General features: G+C 42.9%; 1 protein-coding gene across 4 annotated transcripts; it reads right to left on the minus strand.

The window, feature by feature from the left end:
- Nucleotides 1–1603: 1603 nt before the first annotated feature.
- On the minus strand, nucleotides 1604–22328 carry NUCKS1 (nuclear casein kinase and cyclin dependent kinase substrate 1). Of its 4 annotated transcripts, XR_008239312.1 has the most exons (10): nucleotides 21974–22328; nucleotides 13791–13840; nucleotides 12653–12758; nucleotides 9964–10019; nucleotides 9487–9639; nucleotides 9075–9227; nucleotides 8144–8293; nucleotides 6865–7453; nucleotides 4169–4271; nucleotides 1604–3788 (listed from the first exon to the last, which is right to left on the minus strand). XR_008239312.1 is itself a non-coding variant. In XM_052814724.1 (8 exons), the coding sequence occupies exons 1-8, from the start codon at nucleotides 21988–21990 to the stop codon at nucleotides 7254–7256; spliced, it is 885 nt and encodes a 294-aa protein (XP_052670684.1). In that variant the 5' UTR covers nucleotides 21991–22328; the 3' UTR covers nucleotides 5247–7253. The 4 variants fall into 4 exon arrangements, 2 of the variants coding, with proteins under 2 accessions (XP_052670684.1, XP_052670686.1); XR_008239311.1 differs by having other exon boundaries at nucleotides 1604–4271; XM_052814724.1 differs by lacking the exons at nucleotides 1604–3788; nucleotides 4169–4271 and having other exon boundaries at nucleotides 5247–7453.
- Nucleotides 22329–24317: the final 1989 nt, after the last annotated feature.

Here is a 24317-nt window from a genome sequence, read left to right on the forward strand (position 1 = left end):
TAATTGGCTGGTACATTTAAGAAGAAGAGAGGAATGCCATAAGCTGCATTATTAAACCACTTCGTTCCAGAAACCTGGAGCATCACTGCCAACAGCAGTATCCAACACTAAACACACCTATGTTACATAATCTCATTTTACCACACTATGGAATAAAATAGAACAGGTAGAGAAGCAGAACCTGCAGCCAGGCACCAGCTTATGGCTGTCAATAAGTGTACGGGATTTTGTGTTGGGCAACAGAGACGGCATTTCACAAAGTACCCCAAACAACCTCTGAAAACAAATACATCAACCAGCCTATGCTGCAACTGGGAACAACTGCAACCCGGTCTCCTGTCCAATTCTATTGAGCACCAAACATCTCAGAGACCACCATTTCGTTATGGTCCAGCGTGCTGCTGAACTGGGAAAGTACAAGACATACCAAAATTACTTGCTCAATAAGGCCACGAGTGTAAGTGTTTTGCCACGTGGAACCCTTAGGAAAACTAGGTCCCTTAGGATCCCAGAAGCAGCTTCATCCTAAACCCCACTGGAAACAAACCACTTCCAGCTGTCCATCCTGCAGAACCCAAACTTCAGTTTTTAAACCACAGGGGCGCGCACGCCGGAGCAAAACACAAACGTAACTACGAGATCCACGACTCATCGCGCCGGTGACGACAACACACACTCCCGGCCGACACCCGTTCAGCACAGCCTTTAACGCGGGGGGGGGGGGGGAAGAGCTCTCCGCCTCACCCCCGGGCCGGGGCGTGGCCGAGGCGTGGCCGGGGCGTGGCCGCCGCACCCCCATCGGGCCGGCGGAGGGAGCGGCGCGCCCCCTGCTGGCGCAGCGCGGAGCCAGGCGCGGGCCCGCGGGCAGAGACGGCGAGGAACGGAGAAAGGAGCGAGCGGTTGTAGGGCTGCCGCCCGGCTTGCCGTCGTACAGCACGGGAACCAAGATTCTGCAGGAAATCAGACGAAATCTGCTACGACGGATTTCTTAAAAGCACCAGCTCGCTGTGCGCCATAACCTCCGGCGCATGGGACAGCGCATCGGGAAAGGGACCCGCGCCCGGGTCACATCAGCTGCAGTTGAAATGATTTAGGGCACGTTCCCGATGAACACAGTAGTCCTCTTTCGTACAACACCCACAAAGAACAGACTGTGTATTTACTGTCATTGCTGGGACATACATGGCAAAAGAGAAAGGCTAGCGAGTGCTGAGGGATAGCAAAAAGGTGTGACACGTAAATGACTTCATCTCTCCTTGTCATCGCTTTGGTTTTGAACTTGAAAACCTCAACTCACAACTCTGTCACGGAAGAGCCTGTGAAACCAAGGATTGTGCTCTTTACAGCCAATATGACTTCATTCTTTAAATCTTCCCCTCAACTCACAGGTAGTAATGGGAAGGTCATACTTGTCAAACTGTTCTGGCCAAAACCTGACTTACCCTCCTCAGAAAAAGCACGAGCTCTGCAACAGAATTAATCCCAAAACTACCAGACATCATGAAAGATGAACACGTTTTTACATCTCACCAACAGTCACAAACCAAAAAACAACCGCAGAAGAATAATACCTTTGAATAGCAGAAAAATTACACAAGTCATGTTTATGGGTTATAAAAGCCCTTTTATAAAGCCATTTTTAAACAAAACCAAAAAGTTTACAAAAGAAAATAAAAGATACAGAAGAATGAGTTGCTTAATATATTCCAAAAAGGAGAAAAATAAAAGAGGGGACACAATTCCAACATGCTGAACAATAAAGGGTTCTTTTTCCTTGTGGTTTTTTTTAATACAAAATACAAGCGAAGGATACACATACTTAAAACAGAGCTCAGGAGCAGGTATGCAGTCCTGGGAACCCTTTCAATAAAAGCAAAGCAGGGTTTTGTTATTTTTTTTTTCTTTCTTTGCAGGTACATACAGAGACTGGAATATGTAAAATTAAGTAGCACAAAAGACCATCACACAATTCTACCAATGAATGTTGCATCTATAAATTCACGAACATGGTCAACAGTCATGTTCACTTCAACCCCTTAAAAAAAAAAGTGTTGTTTTTATTTTAAATAAAGCATTAATGTTACATTCAGACTTAACTCCTAGTACCATGCGGTAGATCTCAGTATTGTCAAGGTATTGCAAGCGTAGCCAACCCTATCGGGCCCAGTGATGACAACCACATCTGCACACACACACCGATCACCGGCCAGCAGCACTGGACACTGTTTGCAGCTGCCCCCTTTTCTGTCTGCTCTTGAGATTAAAAAAAAATTAAAGGGGGCAGAGAGGGGAACTGCAAAGAGCCTGATTTTTAGAAAAGCTCAACAGGGGATTGCAAATACTCAAGACAAATATTCATTGCATACCATATAATGATGCCTTGCTGATAGCCAAAGGCCCAAGGCCCTACCTGGAGTCTCCTCCTCTACCTTCAAAGTGATTATTCAGGGTTTGCTGTGACACGATGTTCATGGTTAAACAAAAATTATGTAGCTCTTATATACAATTTTTTGTAACAATTGCTTCTGCAGGAAAAAAAAAAGTAAAACTCACTTCAGAACACAAAGGGAATAAGATGTCAGACACTCCCATGCGCGCACTCACACCCGCGCACTCACACACAAAATACTTCAGGGGCTTTTACACACATTATTCTGGCTTAAGCTGATTGAGTATTTCTCCATCCCACCCACTACCCCTCCCAAAATATATATATAAAAAACCCTTGCCCCAATATACAAAGCATATGCACAATGGTGTTTTGCAGTCACACTGAGCATGCTCAGACTGATGGACCCACTCGATTCACCGCGGCTGAAGGGGGCAGGCAGTCTAGAGAGTCGTTTCCAATAGTGGTTGATACACAGAGTCAGCACATGGTGAGAACTTGACTAGACTTTGAAATATTTGTGTTTTGTTTTTAATATAAAGAGTTCAATGAAAAGACATTCAAATGCCAGTCATCTACTGAAGTGGGAAGTCTAAAACGAGGATACACTTGATTTGGGGAGGTCTTGAAAGGACACTGTCATCTTTCAGAGCTCTCACACTCCACATAGTACTTTTAAAAAAAAAAAAAGTCATCTTGGACAGGAAGAACAGGATAGTTAGTTTTGCTTCCTAGTTTCATTACCAGAACTTGTATTTAAACCTCCCAAAACTGTAGGAAAATATTCAGAGTTCAGGGAAAATTTTCTATTTGATCATATACATATAGAATATATAATTTCCACATACAGATGTGACCCCCCCCCAAACTAACATATCCTATATGCCAGCAACTATTTTGTGACAGTGTCCCTTTAAATATCCATCTGCTTACATTTTCATATCCTGCCTCCCCCAACAGATGAACGTCCACTTCTCAAACATTAAACTCATGGATCAGTTTGTAGTTTTTAAGAACCATGTGTTCAACAATATGATCTGTTATAAAAATAAACACTTCACAAACAAATTACATAAAGCAAAGCACCAGTTTCTACAGCTCAAAAGCTTCCAGCATGTTACAGTTTACTTCCCTCCCTCCTTAACCTGGGTGCCTCAGTGTCTATTGTACCTTTGTGACCATCACCAGCAGAGGGGAGGGGGAAAAAAAAAAAAAAAAGAAAAAAGAAAAAGAGGAATTCAAGCGCATCTTCTGCCACTGCCCTGGTAGTCCATCACCTGCAGATGCAGCCATGTGGTGGCACAGGAGCTGAGCACGCTCAGAACAGTTACCTGGCATTGGTGAGGTTCCCCTAGCAGAAGTCACCCAAGGTGTGCTGCTTCTCTCCCCACACACTTTTCTGCTTTGATGAAGTTAAAACAACAAAATTAAAAGCTTCTTGGCTGCCCCATTTCTAAGTCTTGCTCTCACCCACAATCCATTCTGAAACCCATTTAGCTTGGCATGTTTGGCATTCTCAGGCTCATCAAACAGAAACTGAAGCAAATAATTTTTAGTATGAAATTGCAACTGAAATTGCAAATTTTTACTGATCAAGCCTTGTGGCCAGTTAAAGGCAGTACTATTCGCATGTAACTGCAAAACTCAATGTGATGGTGTGGATTCAGAAACAGAATGTATGAAAGGATATATAATGGAAGTTAGTTATGAACTACCGTTTTAAGAGTAAGACCAGGGCAGGGCACTAGATTAACTGAATTTTGGAATAAATCCATTTACCTCTCTGCAAAGGCTCCAAAACTACAGCTGTGTAACAGACAATCTTTTCAAAGCCTTCTTCTGTGAATGAAACTTTCTGCTCCGTGAAGAACTATTCATGCTCCTAAAGAAAGGCATTTTTACAGCTTTCCTTCAAGAAATCAGAATGCTTAATACAAATTAATTAAAAAGGACATTTAAAAATGTTAAGTCTGCCGCTACTGAAAAATGTTGTGTGCTAAATAAAAAAAAAAAAAAAAAAAAAGTATTAACCTCCACAATTTTCTTCTACCTGTAAAAATGTAAACTGCTGTATTTCTAACAGAGTAACCAAAAGACCGTTAGGGCTTAGTGTTTGCACAAATCAGCAAAACAGTAAGATATAGAAAAAGTTACAAAATCCCAGAAGTAGTACAGGATTTACATAGTGTTTGGGTTGTGACAAACTCAAAGATAAACATCATGCAGCCTCTAACAGCCATGAGAGATGAACATACGAGAAAGCAGAACAGTTTGGTAAGATAAAGGGCCAAAATTGCCAGGCATAAAATAATCCAGTCCAAAACCTGAACTGAGAACAACAGAAACAGCCTTTAGTTAACTGTGTTAGAAACCCCCCCCCCCAAAATATATTTTAAGTGGAACTTACAAAACAGACTCTTCAGAAAAAAAAATCTGGTCTAGTGGGTAAAGAAACAGCTGTTTGACCAGATCAGCTAGAGGTATTCTACGTTTAAGTAATCCTTGTACATTTTAATACCAAAAAAACCCCAAGAACCCAATAGACAAGAGTAACTTGAAACATAGTCTGGACTGAAGGGGAACAACTGTGTGGACCAGACATTCACAAAAGTGTATGCTAACCCTGAATTTAATCCAAATGTTTTTTAAAACCTGGCCATTTATTTTCCCCTATTACCCAAGAAACACTGGACTAGGAGTGGAGGGAATGCAAGAGACTCTGCTCTCCCAGAAATCTGGAAGGTGGGAAGAGGTGTGGGAGAGGAGAAGGGATTACATTGCTTATTTTTCAAGACTGATACTTCACTCCAGCCTTAAGCTGTTCTGTAAAATTAAACCACTTAAAAAAAAAAAAAGATTTACAATGGAAACACCGATCATCTTTATTGTAACGGCAACAGTAGTTTCATTATAGTAAAGAATGTTAGAGAACTTAAAATTTTTATAAGCCAAGGTAAAGTAATTTATCAGCCTCAGTAAAATCCATGGCTATGAATCACACACAACAATCACTTGGCTGTTATATTAATATTCCGTTCCACATTTTAGGCTCCACACTGTGCTCAGCATCTTCAGGCTCCCTATGCCATTCAGCCAAGTGTCCTTCCTGGTCATATTAGTGTATCACATCTAAAAGCTCTCTAAAATCCAAACAGGATTAAAAATCTGGTAGCATGTGCACCAGAAATCCAACTAATTAGCTGCCTTATGTTACCTTCAAGAGGCTGGTTACAAAATGTGTAGTTCTGTGACAAAAAAAAAAAAAAAAAAAAAAAAGATGCAAAGCTTGTCAGCTATAAGATAACTGTGAGCAACATACAGAAAGCACAAAGGGTTTAAGAAAAAAAAAAAAGAAAGAAAAATGGCAGGTCCAGTTTTCAGTATTTCCACCAACAAACATGGCAGCAACCTCTGTATTAGGGTTTGAAAAACAAGGCTTGTGTACTTTAATTGAAGTTTAAAAAAGGATATGGCTGCTTTGATAAAAACACATTAAAATGCCACCACACACATCTCAAGTGTCTTGCATTTAGAGGGACATCCTGCTTTTATTATAAAACGACAGCCTTGCTACACTGCTTCCAAACTCCACTTCCTCCCAGCTTCATCCTTTAATACTGTTCCCTATTCAGCACTTCTTACGCTTAGGGAGCAGAATGATGACCAACAGTTAGAAGCAGACATGTCGATGTAGGAGCAAAGCCTCCCACACTGTAGGGTGGAAGGATGAAGAAATGGAAGTGGTATCGTGGTGATGTTCACTATCAATAGAAGTCTGCTGTCCAACACTGTAGCTGGAGAGGCTGAGAGGTATGACTACATAGCCTTTCCAAGGACAGATGGAGGGAGAGAAGAGAAACACTTAAGCGTGACTCATGGGATCCGAGACTGACCAGAGCATTACAGGAATCCTTTGCTTCACATTTATAAAAGGACATCCCTCGCCCCAAAAGCTAAAGAATTTAGGTTTACACTACCCATTAATTTTTTCCTTGGAAAAACTTTAAAGACATTTTCCACAATACCAAATGGAAACCAGAGTTTTAAAAATTGTTTTCAATTTCTCTGCCCTATTCTGCCCATCTATAGCCAACCTTGGAAGAAATAAAATAGTTAATGGATGAGAGAAGCTTGTAGGTTGTATATCTGAATTTGTATAGAATGAACTGCAATTTGCCTAATGCAGAATAGTGTTCTATCCAGCAAAGACAAAAGATCTTGCATCCTAATTGGAGGGTCTTTTCTAAATAAAAGACAGTGGACCATCTACAAGTCTCTTGATTGCTTTCCACAAAAAACGTGCCTGAATCCAAGAAACACAGGTTTCCTCCCCATGCTTCCTCTTCCTCAATTGGAATTCATATCAACTACATTTTTTTCTGAGAGTGAACTTGTATCAACAAAAGTCTGTTAAAGCATAGGTTCATTTTTTCCACATATTCAAATACAGAATAATAGTTTTAAAGAACTCTTACCAGCACTGGAAAATCTATTCTACTTAACGATTTGTAAGTATGGTTTCCACGTATCAGTCTCAAACCTTATTGCTTCACAACTGCAGTATCCCTTGAAAAAAATATATATTTAAATGGTCTGTTAATTTGTCTCAAATGGCTTTCAGATTTGGTGGGGGAGGGAGAACGGAATGGCCAACAGAGAACATTGACTTCAAAATATTACTGTATAAGGGTTTCCTTATTAAAAAAAGGATACACTGTATTAAACAGCTGAAAGTAAAGACAGCATTCAAAGCCCATGAGTCAAGCCACAGCCAAAACCGTGTTCTACCCCTAAGTATGTTTTCTTTTCCTTTTTCTTTTTTTTTCTTTTTTTTTTTTTAAACAAAGATTTCCTCAACTGCCATTTAATCTTCACCAGAGGGTGCTTCATCTTCAGATCCCTCATCCCCTGACTTCTCTGGTGGAGGGCTGGCTGATTTTTTCTTTTCTGGGGGACTTTCAGGCTCTTCATCCTCTTCTTTGGGGGATGGGGTCTTTTCTTTTGTTGCCTTGGAAGCTGTGGGGCGGCCTGCCTTCCCTTTGCCTTTCACTGGACTGGGGGTCACTGAAAAAAGAAAGAGCTTATAAAAGTTATGATCAGCAACAAAGACAAGAAAGTCATATGGCTTTATACAAACAGGATTTACAAGACACTTCGGTAGCAGGTTTCATTTCACTTTGACCATACCACACGCATGGTGTTTTTTGCACTCCATATTAGTAAAGCTGAACTGAAAAGTTAGCTAACAAGATTTAAAAACTATTTAATTGCAAGTCCTGATTAATTACTGGATATGACATCATAAACTAACATAGCTAGCCTCTTGTCAAACCAGTACATACGTCACTATCATGACTTTAGACTTCCTGCAGAAACACATCAATTTTTCCTTTGGTTCAGATTTCTCCACCTTCCTCCACCCTGAAAACATCACAAAGTCCATGAGTCCCAAACAAAGCCACAAATTTTATCACTTGGCTATGATACATAGGAAGTGCAGCATCTCAATAGGGAATGTTTTGCAATCTATGCAGTTTTTGCCAACGAGACATAGATATTAACTCAATCTCTTAAAGTAAGAATTAAAGCGACTTTATTATTTCATAGCCCTGCTTTAAATCATGGCACCTTACATGAATTAGCCCTTCAACATTATATGTGAATGCCTACTGACCCCAAGATTTCTACTGAGTCTTCTATAGTAGAAAGAGAAAATACTAGCCTCTAAAGCAAACTTTCTTTGCACAGACTCACCTGTAGCCTTTAGCCTGGGCTTCGGCATTTTCTTTTCTTTCCTCTCTGGCTTGGATTTCTTGGAGACCTTTTTATTTTTCTTTTTTGAACTGCCATAGTCACTATCATCATCATCTTCCATGAGGAAGTCTTCATCGCTTCCTGAATCTGCTGAAAGCACAAAGAAATGTAAGGTTTTGGAACAAAGGAAAGAGAGCAGAAGATACAGTTGAGAGATCTGCCAGTTAAAACTGTGGAGACAGGAAAGTAGGACTCTGTGACCTTATAAGCTTCCACCTATCTGCTGTGCTGAAGAAATTTGACATTGCAGAAGATTTTACACTGGTAGGGATAAAGCACTAGTATGATGAAACAGGCAAGTGTTTTGAGGTTGTCAAAATATGCTCCGTCTCCTTAATAAGTAACCCATCTCAAAATAAAGAGAATCTCTTGACAAAGAGAAGTTACGTGATCTTTTCAATGGTACTCATACTCCATTCTGAAATCATGTTTGCACTCAGTATTTCAGGAACTTGCTGTAGTTCATCAGCAGCTTAACCCATCTCTTCTTATGAAACAAACTGTCCTAGTTTGATCAATCAAGGATAAAGTACTTCATCTGAAAGTAGCATCAATGCCTCAATACCAATGGGATACAAAGCAGCAGCAAAAAGCATTAAGAACTTTACATTAATCCTTTAGAACTGCTTATAAAGACATAAATCTTTGCTGCAAACTTCAAACAAAAATTCTAGATGTGAAAAACGTAAGCTTGGTCTGTTGGACAGATATGCAGTAATAAGTAAGTTACCAAGAAGGCACTTATGTCTTCACTATCACAGTCAAAAAGCAAACCATGTTCCTTTTGCTGTCTCGCCAGACCCATAAACTCATGTCTGGTACTATACCCATGTCACATTGATTTTAACTTTTTACAATCCCATTTACTCACTCTCCTGGAACTGTGCCTCATCGTCCTCTTGTTCTTCCTCCTCACTACCCACATCATCCATAAGCATCTCTCGTTGTTTAGAAGCTGCTTTGGATGCTGCCTGTCGCTGCTGACGCACATTTTTGTGGTCTTCTTTCTCGTCCTCGCTGTCCTCTGCAGTAAAAGTCACCGAGTTATAATGAAGATACAGAATACAGACCACCTGTCTTGAGGTAGCATGTGGGCAAGACAAAGGTCAAGTCATTCACGAGAAAGTTAATCAAAATGCTTGCTGAATAACTGAGCCCTGAGGAGAACATAGCCACATTCAACCTAATAAGCGTGTTTCTGTAATCGCCCAACAATGATTCTGTGCAGTATCTTTCACTGCAAAGACTAGCAACCCTTTTTTCTTTTTTTTTTTTTTTTTTACCTGCAGGCCTTTTCCTGGATTTGGAGGCTGCTCTCTTATTCTTTTCTGGTTTAGCCTTTTTTCCTTTTTTGCTTTTTTGTGAGCTCTCATAGTCACTGTCAGCTTTGCCATCATCTGCTCCTAAGTCATCATCTTCACTGCCAAAATCTTCATCTGGAAGGAAAAGGTACAAACATGAAATTTCTTGTATCATTCTGAAATATGGACAGGAACTACAGGGAAGAAATTAACACACATTATCTATCTGTGAAGATAAACTTTATAGCAGCATCATATTAAACAAAAAAATGTTATCCCAAAGCAGGGCCAGAAGTAACAACAGTAGAGGCAGCATCCAGCTTAAGATAAGTGTATTAAGAAAAGTGCATGCTTCTGTAGTCAGAACAATTTCTTTCCTATGTCAAATCCTATTCCTGTAACTCTTACAAACTGGTCTTTATTTTGAAGATACACTATCAGTACAATGTAATTAGTTACCTGCCGAGTGTGAATCGTCTTTCTTAGCCTTCACATCTTTTTCTTCTGAATCCTCACTGAAAATGGAGAGAAGAAAAACAGGGTTTGACTGCTGTTTTACTTTGATTTCAGTCACTGCGGTATGGAAAATACCAATTTTCAGAGAGCAAACAGATCTCAAGGCTGGGAATATGAACTTTTCCTGGACATTACCAAGTTATACTTCAGGATTACAGAGCTGCATATGTAGTTATCATGGTTGGAAAGATAATTTCTGAATCACATACAAACCTACAGAGTCAAGTAAACCAACCAGGAAATAGGTTGAGATGAACCACACACTTCACTCTGAAACCTACCAATAATCCAGCTGTCTTCCATTTTACAGTTAGAATTTTGAAGCTTTATATGCTAATGCATGTCTGAGTCTATAAATGGAACAAAGTTTTATTCTGAATATATTTATAGTCATCACTTGTCTTTATGTCATTTTCTTCTTTGGACTCCTTCATTCTGTGTACATTGCTGTATAGCACTTAACTAGCACATATTTGGTCTACAATCTCTCAAATGATCTGATCTCTGATAGTTTCACTGCTCCCTTCTAGTGGTTTCAATCCTCATCAGAGGGTATCCCTATCAAGCCAGTACTAATGTTCTGCTCTTATCCAAACCCCCATCATTAGTCATCACCACTGTCCAGAGAGTTTTCCTTCCAGCATGTAAGATCACGCACTCCAATCAGAAAGTAAACAAGTGTTTTAAAGAGTAATGGTGAATACTCTGTCAAGGGCCACTGATATACAGCATATGCTTCAGGAATGGCTGCACTGCAGAGTTTACCAAGATCAAGAAATACAATAGATCAAACCGTTGCTACTTTCAAATTTGGCAGTTGGAGCCGACACACAACATTTCTCAAGAACTCTAATAGTTTAGATAACTTGTCACATTACAGCCCCTCAGGCCTGTATGTTTTCAGCCTTGTACAGACAACTGGATTTCAATCACTTAAATACATGAGTTTGGTTTACATGCAAGCCTTCTGCAATGTTTGTGACACACATGGAAATGCTCTTACATACTGAAAAATCCCCAAAGCTAATGGGACATCAAGGTCAACTATTTAGTTGCTTTGGGAGCTGCCTAGCCCAATTTCTTTATATGTTACACCCATTAAATATTTGATTTCAGGTGTTAGAGGCATTTGCCGGGCTAAAAATAGTCTCTCCCCCTCAGTTCACAACAGCAGGTGGACCATGCAAATATTCCCATGCCTACATTCACCTTTCAACTTATAAAACAGGAGCATGATGTGGAAGCCTCTTAAGCACACCTACCGGTAAGTTACCTATTTTCCAGCAAACAGTGCAACAGAACAAAGAGACACCTTGGGCTTATAGAATAAGAACCAGCTGGCAGAACCTCCATGCCTGAAGTTGATGCCTGTCATGAAAGCAGTCATTTGACTTAATAGGTCTTAAGGCAATCATTTACTGACCATAGTTATTGTAAAAAGGAAGATACCTTCACTCTACAGGAAAGACTTTCATTATTCAGTAAGGCATCCCTTAGAACTGAGTCCTTTCACACTGCGGCAGCAACTCAGTTATCAAACCAAGTTACTTTGTTTATGAATTAGACAAAACTGGAAATGACAAACAAAGAACGATATAACTAACAAAGGGCCCCTCCTCCTAACTGCCATTGTACCATCCCATTTAATCTTTAAACACAGGAATGCTCTGAGCATACCAAAAAACCATGGAAAACGAAATGCATCTTGCCATTAACTTACCTGGGTAATTGTACTAGTTGCCATTTTTTTCTAACTTGGATCGTATTCCTTCCCATTCCAACTCTCTAGCTCTGGAAAGCTATTTTAATGATGAAGTACTAGTGACAAGTACTTTACACATGATTTCTCTGTCTACTCGGATAAGAAAGAACCACCTCAATGTCCAAGCTGGTTATGCAAGCTTTGTGATTGAAAGCTCTGTATCTTACACTGCAGGCCTTGAATTCTACTTAAAATCACTCTTCTTAGAAGATACTGCTCCCCACATACAGGACAAGGTTTGGAGACAATGTTCGTAACAGATTGGTGTGGTTTAACCCCAGCCAGCAACTAAGCACCACACAGCTGCTCACTCACTCGCCCCCGGTGTGATGGGGGAGAGAATCGGAAGAGTAAAAGTGAGAAAACTCGTGGGCTGAGATAAAGACAGTTTAATAGGTAAAGCAAAAGCCGCGCACGCAAGCAAAGCAAAACAAGGAATTAATTCACCACTCCCCATCGGCATCAGTGTTCAGCCATCTCCAGGAAAGCAGGGCTCCATCACATGTAGCGGTTACTTAGGAAGACAAACGCCATCACCCCGAACATCCCCCCCTTCCTTCTTCCCCCAGCTTTATGTGCTGAGCATGACGCCATACGGTCTGGAATATCCCTTTGGTCAGTTGGGTCAGCTGTCCCAGCCGTGTCCCCTCCCAACTTCTTGCACACCCCCAGCCTCCTCACTGGTGGGCTGGTGTGAGAAGCAGAAAAGGCATTGTCTCTGTACATGCACTGCTCAGCAGTAACAAAAACCATCCCTGTATTATCAACACTGTTTTCAGCACAAATCCAAAACAGCCCCATACCAGCTACTATGAAGAAAATTAACTCTATCCCAGCAAAACCAGCACACAGATGAAGTGCTTCTTTTACCTGTCCTCCTGAGAATTCTTCCCAGATCGCCTCTTATTTTTAGCCTCCCGGGGAGACGAACGGATTTTCTTGGATGGGGGACCTGAATCTCTTCCATAATCTTCATCTGGACGGGACAGTACAAAATGGTTTTGAATCAAACTCCTAGTTCCCAGCAAACTGACTTCCTCAGCTATAACTTAAACTGACCATTTCATGCACATCAAAAAGAAGCCCTTCAAAAAAAAAAAAAAAGTCACAAAGCTTCAAACAAAACTTTACAGAAGCAAAGCCCTGTCTTAAACTAGTGATTTACCTTTTCTTCTGCCAACAGCACAATAAAAATGCCGCACACAATCAAGTCTGACACAGGACTACTAGGAAACATACAAAAAGCCTCACAAGAGGACACAGCATCTCATTTTACAGCTAGTCAGAAACAGACTTTTTATGTAAACCTGTTAAAAATTAACATCCATACATACTTCTACACACTTTTAACAGCATTTTATTTACTGTCCTATGATGGGGGAAAGTATGTCGTTATATAGTAGTTTACAGTGTAACTTTTTACAACTATTACACAATACCTTATACAATACGAGTAACAGGACTGCAATTAAGAACTACGCATATTTGTTTCCATTAATTATCAGTGCAAACAGTAGCAGTATGTCTGTTTTCTAAGAACACAAAATATATTCCATATGGCTTCCAGAAATATTTTGTTAATTCACACAGAACCTAAAGATTTTTTTTTTTAGATGCAATTCACAAAAATGCCTGACATTATGGGATTAACGCTAGTCCACTAAAATAAATTGAAAACATATTTTACTGTAGAAAAAAGTGGCATCAGGGAGATTCTGCCACAGACCATAACATAGACCAAGGAAGAAGACAGTTGCTGCCAACAGCCTCAAGGCACTACAACAATACAAGCATTAAATAATAAGATTTCTATCACCATTGTTTGTTTAATACAAAACATATGAGAATCATTATATTTTCAAATACTTATTAACAGTTCAGAGACTGTGAAGAGCAGAAACTCCTTAGCATTTAAGACGTGACTAGAAGCAAAAGAATTAATATGCAAAGCAATAAATAAACTGCTCTAGCCCAAGAATATTATACTGTTAAGAAAAAAGTAATTTACCAGCATCATCTGATTCCTGAAACTGGGAGTAATCGACGACCTTCCTGTTCCTGTTAAAAAGCAGGGGGGTGAAAAAAAAAAAAAATTAGCAATTCATAATCTCAGAGATACAAAAGCTTTCTTCAAGTACCAAGAAAGTGCCATATCCTTGCTTCCAGTGCAAGATTTGTAGCCCAAAAACATCCCAAGAACACTCTCATAAATAAGCCACCTACACCTTTCAAGTCAGAAATGAACACACAGTGTATTCTAGCATTTTCCTAAGGAGCTATTATAATAGACTGGATTATATTCTCAGAATTTGAAAGTGCTTTTTGGTAAGTAGCACACTCTGATGGCTCCTGACTGCAGTGAGGAAGAGCCATCTTAACCTATGCTACATGGTTCTTTCATTATTAAAACTACGTATCTATCAATATATATCACGATACTGGTGAAAGCACTATTTGAAAGCAATGTCTGCACCCCAAGATTAAAGACGCATTTAAAGAACGCATCAGCCTGAACTTTAAGCCAGAGCCCCCCCACACCCTGTCTCAAAGCTGTGATATTTAAGACTAGGATTCCAGGTATAAAACAAGTACACAAATATTATCATGAATTAGATAAACATTTCCTAACTGTTCTTTTTTGAATTTCTGTTTCTCACAGCTCAATATAATCGTGCTTGCTCTCATACCTTCCTTTCAAAATGTTTACTTTCCTATGTGATCCCTGTTTCTAAAGCATTTTAAGTTTTCACCAGGGGCTTCTAGGAGCTTTCTCAGTTAGTTACTTTGATGCTCGAACAAGATGTAAGAGAGCTGTTACAATGCTTAACTGTATCACTAGGCACAACAATGAAAGAACAAACGCATTTCACCCAACCTATGTTTTTGGACAGTGAATGAACATGGACCCATACTTTATTTACCTCATCAGCACCTTCTCTGCTCTCTAACCTAACTGAAAGTAGCACAGGCAACGAGGTATCATTAACAGTGCAAATGCAATGGCCAATTCTAGACAAAATTAGTTAACCACACAAGCAGCTATTACTGAAACCAATGCCTCACTTGCCAACAAAATTAGATCCGTTTCTCTGACTTACCAAAACCTAAAAACCAAAATCTAAGTAACTGTTGGCCATTTTCTCAGCACCTGTCCCAACTACTTTATTGACAAGACATAACTGCCCTGTAATACAGCTACTCAAGGGAACCAAGACAGCTACGTAATTGAATTATATTTGAGTTCTAGCTGATAACGCCTCAGTCAGACTCCAAACATCTACCTCTTATGGCTGACATGCAATGGGAGGATGAGGCACAGCTGAAAAAGGCACTAGAGATTCAGGCAGCCCTCCACACACTTTTTACAATCCCTTTGACCCAAAGCCAATGATGAACTTGATTTTGCAGTAATCATCACATGAGCTCACCACTACAACTAGAAAAGTCAGGCAGGCGATAGATTAAGTGACCTACCCAGCATCACAGACTCGAGGACTGCTGCAAAGAGAAGCCAACACAAGCTCCATCCAGCAGATGAACCACAATGCACTGCAGAGCATGACTGCTGAATTTCACATTCAGTTCCCATAACTGAACTGCACTTTGCGATTAACATCGTGCACCGCTAATAAGGCTGTTTAGTTGAAAGATACGCCAAAAGTCACTGTTGTGTTCTGGCTGTTGATCCATTTGAAATCAATTATAAGTCACCCTCCTGTACAAGTACCCCTATATTCATGGCTTACAGCAGCAGCCTTCAAAAGACGAAGGAGCATAATTATTTTACTTCAACCCTCCACCAAGCCTCTTAAAAAAACTCCCCCCAAACCCCCCAACCCCTCAACAACAACAAAAAAAAACTAACAAGAAAACAAAAGGAAGGCAAGACCAGTCATTAGATTTCTACAGGTTGGATCCCATCCAAGCTTCAGAGTATGCATGAGTGGAACAAAGTACAACAGCAATGCGCTACAGAGTGCTGCTCACTCACTCACAGTCCGAATATGGTAAAATACCAATTTAGAAATACAACTATTGGCATGCCTTGTTATGGTGTACCATCCAGGGACTCAAATTCCTGTTCCAAAAGGTAGTCTTCCTGAAGATTGCCTCCTGACCCACCTCACATGTGAAAACACTGATTTTATTCTGGTAAGTATATGAAGAACAATAAAGTTACTAAATAAGATGTTTGATGTGGTACAAGTATCGGGTATTAGGTTTTTTCCTCTAAAAGTGTAAACAGGGAAGGGGGGGGAAAGTAGAATTGCCGCATATTCTGTTCTAGCAGTTTTGTAAAACAATGGTTTCTGACATCACTTATCTAACAAACAAGATGGAAATTGCAATATTGCCACCTTGTAGTAAAGTGGTCATACACAGCTTCATCTTATTTCAGTCAGAGACCCATATTAAATCAGGTAGTGAAAATGTAACACAGTCAGATAAAACATTAATGAAAAACATTGTCCCTATGGAAAACAACCTTCCTCTTTCTAAGCACTGTACCCTATGTTTTCAGCTAGAAAGTAAATCCTGCTGGGCTCTCACTACCTGGTGAACAGGAGTAGTGATACTTGTATCAAAAAAAAAAAAAAATCACTATGGCAGAAGAAAACAAAAGAGAAGGCTGTTTGGCTTGCTGTATCTTATTTTGCAGGGCAAGGAGAAAGGTGGAGGAAAGAAGGAATATTTACACTGGTATTACTGAAGATAGAAACTTGCAAGTCTTCCCAACAGAACCAGAGAAGCTCACAAGGGCAGAAACATCAAACAAACTGCTCTTGCATCTGCCATTCTCCTCACTCTATACTCGTCATTCACACGCCATTTAGATCAACTTCTGTTTTTTCTTTAGAACTGTCAACAGCACTGATGTGCAATGCTTAATAATTACAAGTTTGCAAAGAGAGACTGCACCTTTTATTACACCAAGGTGATAAAAACACAGTAGATAAGCTACCTGAAGTTAAAAGCCAGAAAAAAAAAGAAATTGCTGGTTTTGTCAATGAAGGGTATCTCTTTGCCACCAGCAACCATCTAGAAGATGTTAAGGCAAGCAACCAGACATAAAAATAAACAATTTGTTAGACTGAGCATAAAAAGACAGTCTAGTAGACATCTGGGATGGATATTGTTCAATCTGGTTTAAAATATGCACTGAAATTTTAAGATAACTTACTTGCTAATTCAGCTTAACAATTAAAGTGTGCATGTGAGAAGGAACTGGGGGAGGAAAGGTATAGAGGTCCCAATAGCACAAGTTTTTAGTAACAGCTGTCAGTCCAATATTCCTGGAATAGAGTAACTCATCAACACGTTATGTCGGAAGCACCTACTTAGCAAAGTAATAGTCAAGTAATCTAGTAAGAACTCAGAAATGCACAGTAATTCACAACCCATACTCAATGCCTACCAAACTGAAATTTTGAAATGATGAAAAGCAATACTAACATTTAAAAGGATCACTAAATGCCTATACAACTGAATAAGAACTGTATGGTAATACCCCATCTTCAGCTAGTGAGGTCCCTAAATCCTCAGTCTTTGTAAGTCAACACGTCAGAATGCAACCTAATGATCAGTTAGAAAGCTTGTTTTTTTAAAAGGGAATACTTAGATCCCCAGATATTTCCACAGGCATTAAAATCCACAGATAGTCTAAGTTTAAAAAAAATACATAAACTCCTGAAAAGCAGTGCTAGAAGGAATCTTCAAAAAGCTAGTAACTGATCTTATCATGCACTGAAGAGGAACGTTTAGGTTAAATGATTATCAGCAGAAGTAAAAACCTATCCTCTTATACAATACGGCAAGTAAAATGAATGACAGGTTAAATGGCTACTGAGGGGTTTTTTTGTTTGGTTTTTTTTTTTTAAACTACAGCATTTAACCAATATAACCATCAAACTAAGCATTTGTGAAAAAAAGTTACGGACCTTCCTTCACTGTAAAGGCCTGTTGCAGGTCTGGCACATAGTGGTCAGTTTCACTTTCTGGTTCTCATTCCAGTTGGTAAAGGTGTCTCACTGAGGTCAACATATTATCAATAAATAGTGCCATTAAAAGCACCCCTTTGGTGCCTTTTTTATACACAGATAAGCAAAAAGATAGATAGGAAATGTTTCTTATAGGTATTTTCAAAGTTGTGCTAAACAAATACACAGTGGTAGATTTAGGCCTTAAATGAACGTTCACTTACAATTATGCATCAGAAGTTGAAACAGTGAAGCCTAGTGACAGTTATGTACCTAAAACACGTCACTATGGTGTTAGTCTATTCAAAAATTGGCACAACTGTACTCAGACAAGACTCACCGACTAGAGGTTCCCAATTACAGAGGTCATTGTTTGGGTCTGGACTTGGTGTAACTCCAAACGTCTGTAAGACTAGGCACTGCTCATGGTATCTGCAGAATTTTTAGGGATACACATGACTTGAAACTCCATAAAACAATTAAATGATTTATGCAGCAACAGTTTTAGCAGTCTTGTGCCCATCCTCCATTTGAACCTAACTACAATTGAGAAGAATTTAAAATACAATATAGAAATGCTCTGATGCAGAGCCGGGGAAAAAAAAACCAAAACCAACAACAAACAAAACAAAACACAAGCAAAACCAAACAAACCCCAAAACACACACACAAATCAATTCTGCAACCTGTGTTGTTCCTGGTATTTTGATTTTTATTGTATCTCTACCTTGCTCTCTGTCTCCCTTTAGACTGAAAGTTTTCAGAGCAAGGATCGTATCTTTTTACTTATCTGGAAAGTGTCTATAGCTTATCTCTGGACACTACCACACATTATTACTCAAGTTAAATGCCAATCCCCAAGGAAGTGTTGCTTTTCTGCTACCCCATGGAAGTTTTCCAGAATGACAATATTTATACTTTACATTGTCCAGGTACAACACTGGCAACAAGACAAGTTACATTTAATAGATAAATCTATTTTTTCCTGCAAGTAAAATCTCAAAGGACCACCCTTCCACTCTAGTGCCAATGCAAGACTGGGATTCAAGAGTTATTAATAAAGAAAAATGAAGTACCTAAAGCCTTGAAGCACTGAGATAGAGCAATTCATAACTGGCTTTAATCTTAAAATGAGCAAACAAAAAACCCCTGTGATTTCCATACTTGCCCACACTGTTTCATTTTGCAATGCCTGCAGGAGAGGAGTACCAGCAAGTGAAAGTGACCAGCGAGGAAAAGCAGAAGCAAGCTCCATCAAATTTAAAGTAAAAATTCTTACTTAAAACACATTAATTGATGCTCTATATAAAAACAGTGACTCAGAATGTTTTATTTCATTTGTATTCAAGGACAGGGATATAATAACGTAGTGACCAGCTCCAAATGCTCTTTTTGCAGTACTACAGAAGAGTTAGCCACAAGATGCAGAGGTTCAATAACTGTAGGTTCCTTTACTTTTTACATCTTGCCATTTTCTAACAATAGTGCAGATACCATCGTTATCCACCCAGAAGTTTAATTGTGTAGAAAGTACTTGGCTCTAAGTGCCAGGCACATGAAGCCTGTAAATACCAGGACTTTATTACTACTTCTTAACAATTATAAAAAACTGACTTCAACAACCAGACTCAGTCTTACGGCAGTCTGCTACCAACAAGTGGAGCAGAAACTGGGGATATACGTTGCATTTTATTAAGTTCATTGTTTTAGCTGCGTATATATATTCACTACAAACTAGCAGACATAATAACTCAATTCAAAGACCACTGAACAGAGGAATACTCTTCCAACACTAAATCTTATTCTGATGAGGAACCTTTCACCAGACTTCCATATTGCCAACAATTAGCTAAGATATCCAGAAAAAAAAAATTATACAATTTTAAAAGTTTTGAATTTAAATCTATTAGGAGAGTTCTCCAGTTACTACCTAGTAGAGCAACGTAATGTACTTGCCACTGAATATTTATATTTTTTTCCCCCTGAAAGGGCTGCTCAATACAGCTAGATAGCAGAATGCTATCCTGACACGTCCCAAAAGGTTTTCTGCTACTCACAGCCTGCTGGACTTTGGCACTTAATTTTCCTGTAGACCAGTGCCTGTCAACTGAGGGTAAGACAAGTCAGATCTTTCACAACACTGCAGGATCGTACAGATTTTTTTTTTTAATTATTTTTTTAGAAATGGTTGCTTACAAAGATACTTAATACCAGAAACCTTAGAAGCTACAGCTATACTTTTAAAGATACAATACTTTCCTTACCTGTAGCAAGACTCCAGTGCTGGCAAGTAAATCACCAGCAGAACGTACACCAAAGTGTCACCCTGAGCAGCAAAGTCACTGTATTTCAGAACACAGGCACTGTCATTCAAGATCAGACCACTAGTGCATCTAGTTCAACATTCTGCCTTGCAAAAGGCCAAAGCCCGATGCTTCAGAGCAGGGTATACCCAGTCCTATTAATCCACCTTTTGGACCCGAGACAATTCCCTAGGACTGGAACTTTGAGCTTTATTTACCCTTACCTTTGCATGCAGGAATACACTATTGGTTAAAAAAAAAAAAAAAGCTATGAAAAACAACTGTTTCACTAATCACTGTGCCAAACCTCCCTACTTAGCAAAGTAGTCCTAGTTTCCGTCTACTTTTTAAACTCTCGCATATTAGAGATATTACTTAAAAACAAAGGCTATCACCTATAAATGTATGTATGTAAGTTTTATAGCCGCAATTAATTTCATATTTATTATTCCAAAAGATCCAGAATACCTAGGATCCACAGCCTAGATCAGGCTTACTGGGAATAAAAGTACAACCAGTTACTTAAAGTATCTTGAGAATGGAAAAAGGTCAGAGCGTTCGAAGAATACCTTATGAAACCTCTTACCTTTTCTATAAAGACAATTTAAATTGCAAGTTCACTCTCTGAGTACTTTCCAGAGAAAAGTAAAAAAGAATACACTCCTCCCCCCTCAGTAAACTTCCAGATATGTGGCAAGCTCTCCATGCCATAGATTTTCAAAGTTATCACGATTCAACAATGTAGTTAAGATCCCCCTGCAACTCCAGGTCCAACACTGTCTAACTAAAGACACAAACACCACGATCCACCTCATAATTACTGCTGGGGAGAATACAGCCCGTTTAGCTAAATGGCCCACGGTTTCCTCCTCCCCACGACCTAAAATCAGTCCCCCCGGGGGTTGGGGGGAGGAAGGGGGGAAACACCAGTAGGAAACCGACCCGGGGAGAGCAGTTAGCTACCAGGCGAGAGGAAAAGGGCGTGTGTTCAATGCTGTTCCCACCAGAGGGGGCGGCTCCTCCGAACTCCTCCCCTAAACGTGGTTTAACTTGTATGCACAGCCCCTCTCCTCCAGACCCTCGCTGGTCACGGCGGATTGCATGCGTGTCCCCTCCCCCAACCAGCGTGGTCTGCTCGGCTCCCCCCCCCCCCCCCCCCCCCCCCCGCCTGGAAGGGGGTGCAGGGGGCTGCGACAGAGGCCTGCTGGCGAACACCGCCTCTCGCCCGCCCGTTCTGCACGAAGTGGGTCACGGTGGATGGCGAAGATTCACTTTTCCCGTTACAAAATGCGGGAGGCCGTACGCAGCCTCTCTCAAGGCCTCCTCCTTTGCACCCCCCCCCCGTAACGCGCTGCCGCCTCCCCGCCCTCCCCCCCAGTAAAACCCGGGGCGATGCACATCACCTACGCCAGGCCAGCAACCAGGCGCGTTGCAAATAATAATAAAAAAAATATTTATAAAAAGTTGCAAGAAAAAAAAAAAGGGGGCGGGTGGGGGGAAGGTAGGAAATACAGGAGAAAACGGCCCGTGCTGCATCCGCGCGGCCTCCCTGCCCCCACGTTCTCCTCCCCACGGCCACGCAGCCGCCCCTGGCCCCGCGGGAGCCCGGCCGCACGCCTGCCCTCCAGCCAACGTGCACCGTCCTCCGCGGCTCGACCGGGGCCCGGCCTTCCTCGCCTCGGGCTGCCCCGTTCTTCCTCCCCCGGGGCAACGGCCTGCGGTGAGGCCTTTGCGGGAGGGCCTACACCGCCGGCCCGCCGCCGGGGGCCGGGCCCGGGAGGAGGAGGAGGAGGAGGAGGAGGAGGAGGAGGAGGAGGGAGCGGAGAGGGAGAGAGGGAGGGAGGCAACGCTGGCGCCGCGGGTGGGAGGAGAGGCGGGAGCGGGGCCTCCGCGCTCCGCCAAGGACTCACCTGACAGGCCTGGACATTTTCCCCGGCGGTTCGGGCCCGGCGCGGGGGACGTCGCCCAGCGCTGAGGGGAAGGAGGAAAAAAAAACCCCAAACCCCCAACAACAACAACGGGGGAGAAAAATAAAACACCACCCCCCCCAAAAAAAAAAAAAAACAAACGGTGGCCTAGTGCGGGCTCGGCGTCGCCCGTCCCCTCCCCGGAGCGAGCGGGAGCCCTGGGCCCAGCGCCTCAGGCCGCGCCTCCGGAGCCGCCTCTTCCCCCTCAGGCGCTGCCCGCCGCCGGCCCGCGCCCCACGCCGCGGGAGACGCCCGCTACCTCTAGCGTGGGCTGCGTGGGCCGCGCGGCCCCCCCCCCCCCGCCGCCCCCGGTCACCGCTCCTCCGCCGCCGCGGTCGCCGCCGCTCGCCGATCCCCCCCGCAAAATGGTCGCGTTCGCACCGCCGAGAGGATGCGAGCGGGGGGGGGGCGGCGCAGCCTACCCCGCTGGCACCACCTCCTCCCCAGCTCATTGGCCGCAGCGGGCGGATCGCCGCGCGCCATTGGCTAGTTCGAACCATCACGGCGGGCAGACCCTGCCCACTCTCCGCCGCGGGGAGGGGAGGCGGGCGAGGACGCCCCACACGGCTCAAGCTGCTGTGAACGGCAGAGCGGGCCGCCGCGCCGCCGGCAGATTCGCCACCGCGCCGCCGCCGCCCCGGCCCGGCCCGCCCCACCGTGCCCACGCCGCCGCCATCCGCCGCCGGTACCCGGCCCGTATTTTTCCCCCCCGCGGCTGCACGGCGGTGGGCCGGCGGGTGTGCGTGTGGGGTGTCTCGGGACCCGACCCGCAGATTCGCCGCGCGGGGCCTGGCGTGGTTTTGGAGGGAAAACGCGGGGAAGCGCCGCGCCGCCTCGTCAGCGGCCCCGGCGGCCCTTCGAGGGTCCCGCAACGCGCTTCCCCCGCACCCGCCCCGGCAGCGCCGCTTCCCTACGGCCGTCCTCCCGGCCGCCGCCCGCTCCCCGCCGCAGAGGGCCCACGGGGCCCTGGCAGCCCGCCGGCCTCCCCTCAGGAGCTCGCCCCCCCCCCCCCCCCCCCCCGCCACGGCCGCGGAGCCTTCCTCCCCTCAGGACCCCCGCCGCGGTCCCGGCCCCAGCTGGCTGCTCCCCTTTTTCTCCAGAGCGGGGGTCCGGGTCACCGTTGACCCCGCGGGGCTGGGGGGGCTTGACAGGAGCAAGGAGCCGGCTCTGGCGGCGGGCCCGGCCGATGCCCCGGGGGTACGCCGTGCTTATCGCGGCTTAGGAAAGGAGGTTAGGGCCCGGGAGGGTGATCCCGGCGCCGTTCCTCCTGCCGCGGGTCCTTTGTCATGGAAGTGTGCCGCCATTCGGGGCCAGACTTCAGAGGGGTTTGCTGGGGGGGGGGGTGTGTGTGGAATACACAAAGGGGTGAAGCGTGAGGACGGGCCGGCGCGGTGTCTGTGGCACCCAGAGCCGCCTGCAGCCAGTGCCGGACAGACGGACACCGTGGAATCCCGCCGCATTTCCCGCCTGACTCCTCCGTTCTCCCGCACCTCGACTCCGGGGCAAGCCCCTCTGTGGGCTGAAGCGAGCCCCCGTAGCAGGCAAGGTTACGTCGTGCGATGGGTTTTATAATAAACCTACGTACTTCCCTATTTTTACAGCACATCACCTTTTTTTTTTTTGGTGGTGTTGCACCGATCAGCCCTAGATCCGGTGCGAAACAATTTTTCTTGGGAAGAAACGCAGAAAATTAATTGCAGCAGGTGTAGATTTTATTACCAGTACCGATTTCATTACCACCGCCACCTCTCCCTGCACTCAACAGCAGATATGAAGAACACGCACAACTCCTGCAAAGTCCAGGGAAGGTTTTGGGTTCTTCAAATTCCCCAGAAACCCGAAATTGCACATTTTGTTTAGAAAAGGAGCTGCTTCTGCCACGGAAAAATAAAACGAATTCCACAGTCCGTTAAAATGGCAGCTTCTGCAATAGCAAGTCACTTTTGCTTTGCACTTGAATCTTTAGGGAGACTCGTTCCTCCATTTTATTAAAAACAGTACTCAAAAACATTTTTTTATAGGTCAGGTTACCCAAGAAGACTGGTTTGACAATAAAATATGGTCAGCTTTTTACCTAATTATAGGAGTAATCTGAGTTCATTTAATGCCCTGCTTGAGCTTAATTTCTCTCCTTTGGAATTGCTGCCATTTTTCTGATCAATTCACATGTGCCCTGTCCTTCATGCAAGTCAATACTCATGAAAATCAAGCTGATCAGGAAAGAAAGATGGGCATTCAGAGCAACTGCCTGCCTGCATAGCCAGTCCCAAAACACACTGTGTAAATT

The sequence above is a fragment of the Harpia harpyja genome, chromosome 19 (assembly GCF_026419915.1).
Source record: "Harpia harpyja isolate bHarHar1 chromosome 19, bHarHar1 primary haplotype, whole genome shotgun sequence".
NCBI lineage: Eukaryota > Metazoa > Chordata > Aves > Accipitriformes > Accipitridae > Harpia > Harpia harpyja.

Coding starts and splice junctions, on each gene's coding strand:
- NUCKS1 (XM_052814724.1), bottom strand. Junction 10,020..12,652: donor AAGAATTCTCAGGAGGACAG/GTAAAAGAAGCA, acceptor CTCCATTTTCAG/TGAGGATTCAGAAGAAAAAG. Junction 9,228..9,486: donor ATCCAGGAAAAGGCCTGCAG/GTAAAAAAAAAA, acceptor CTTTTACTGCAG/AGGACAGCGAGGACGAGAAA.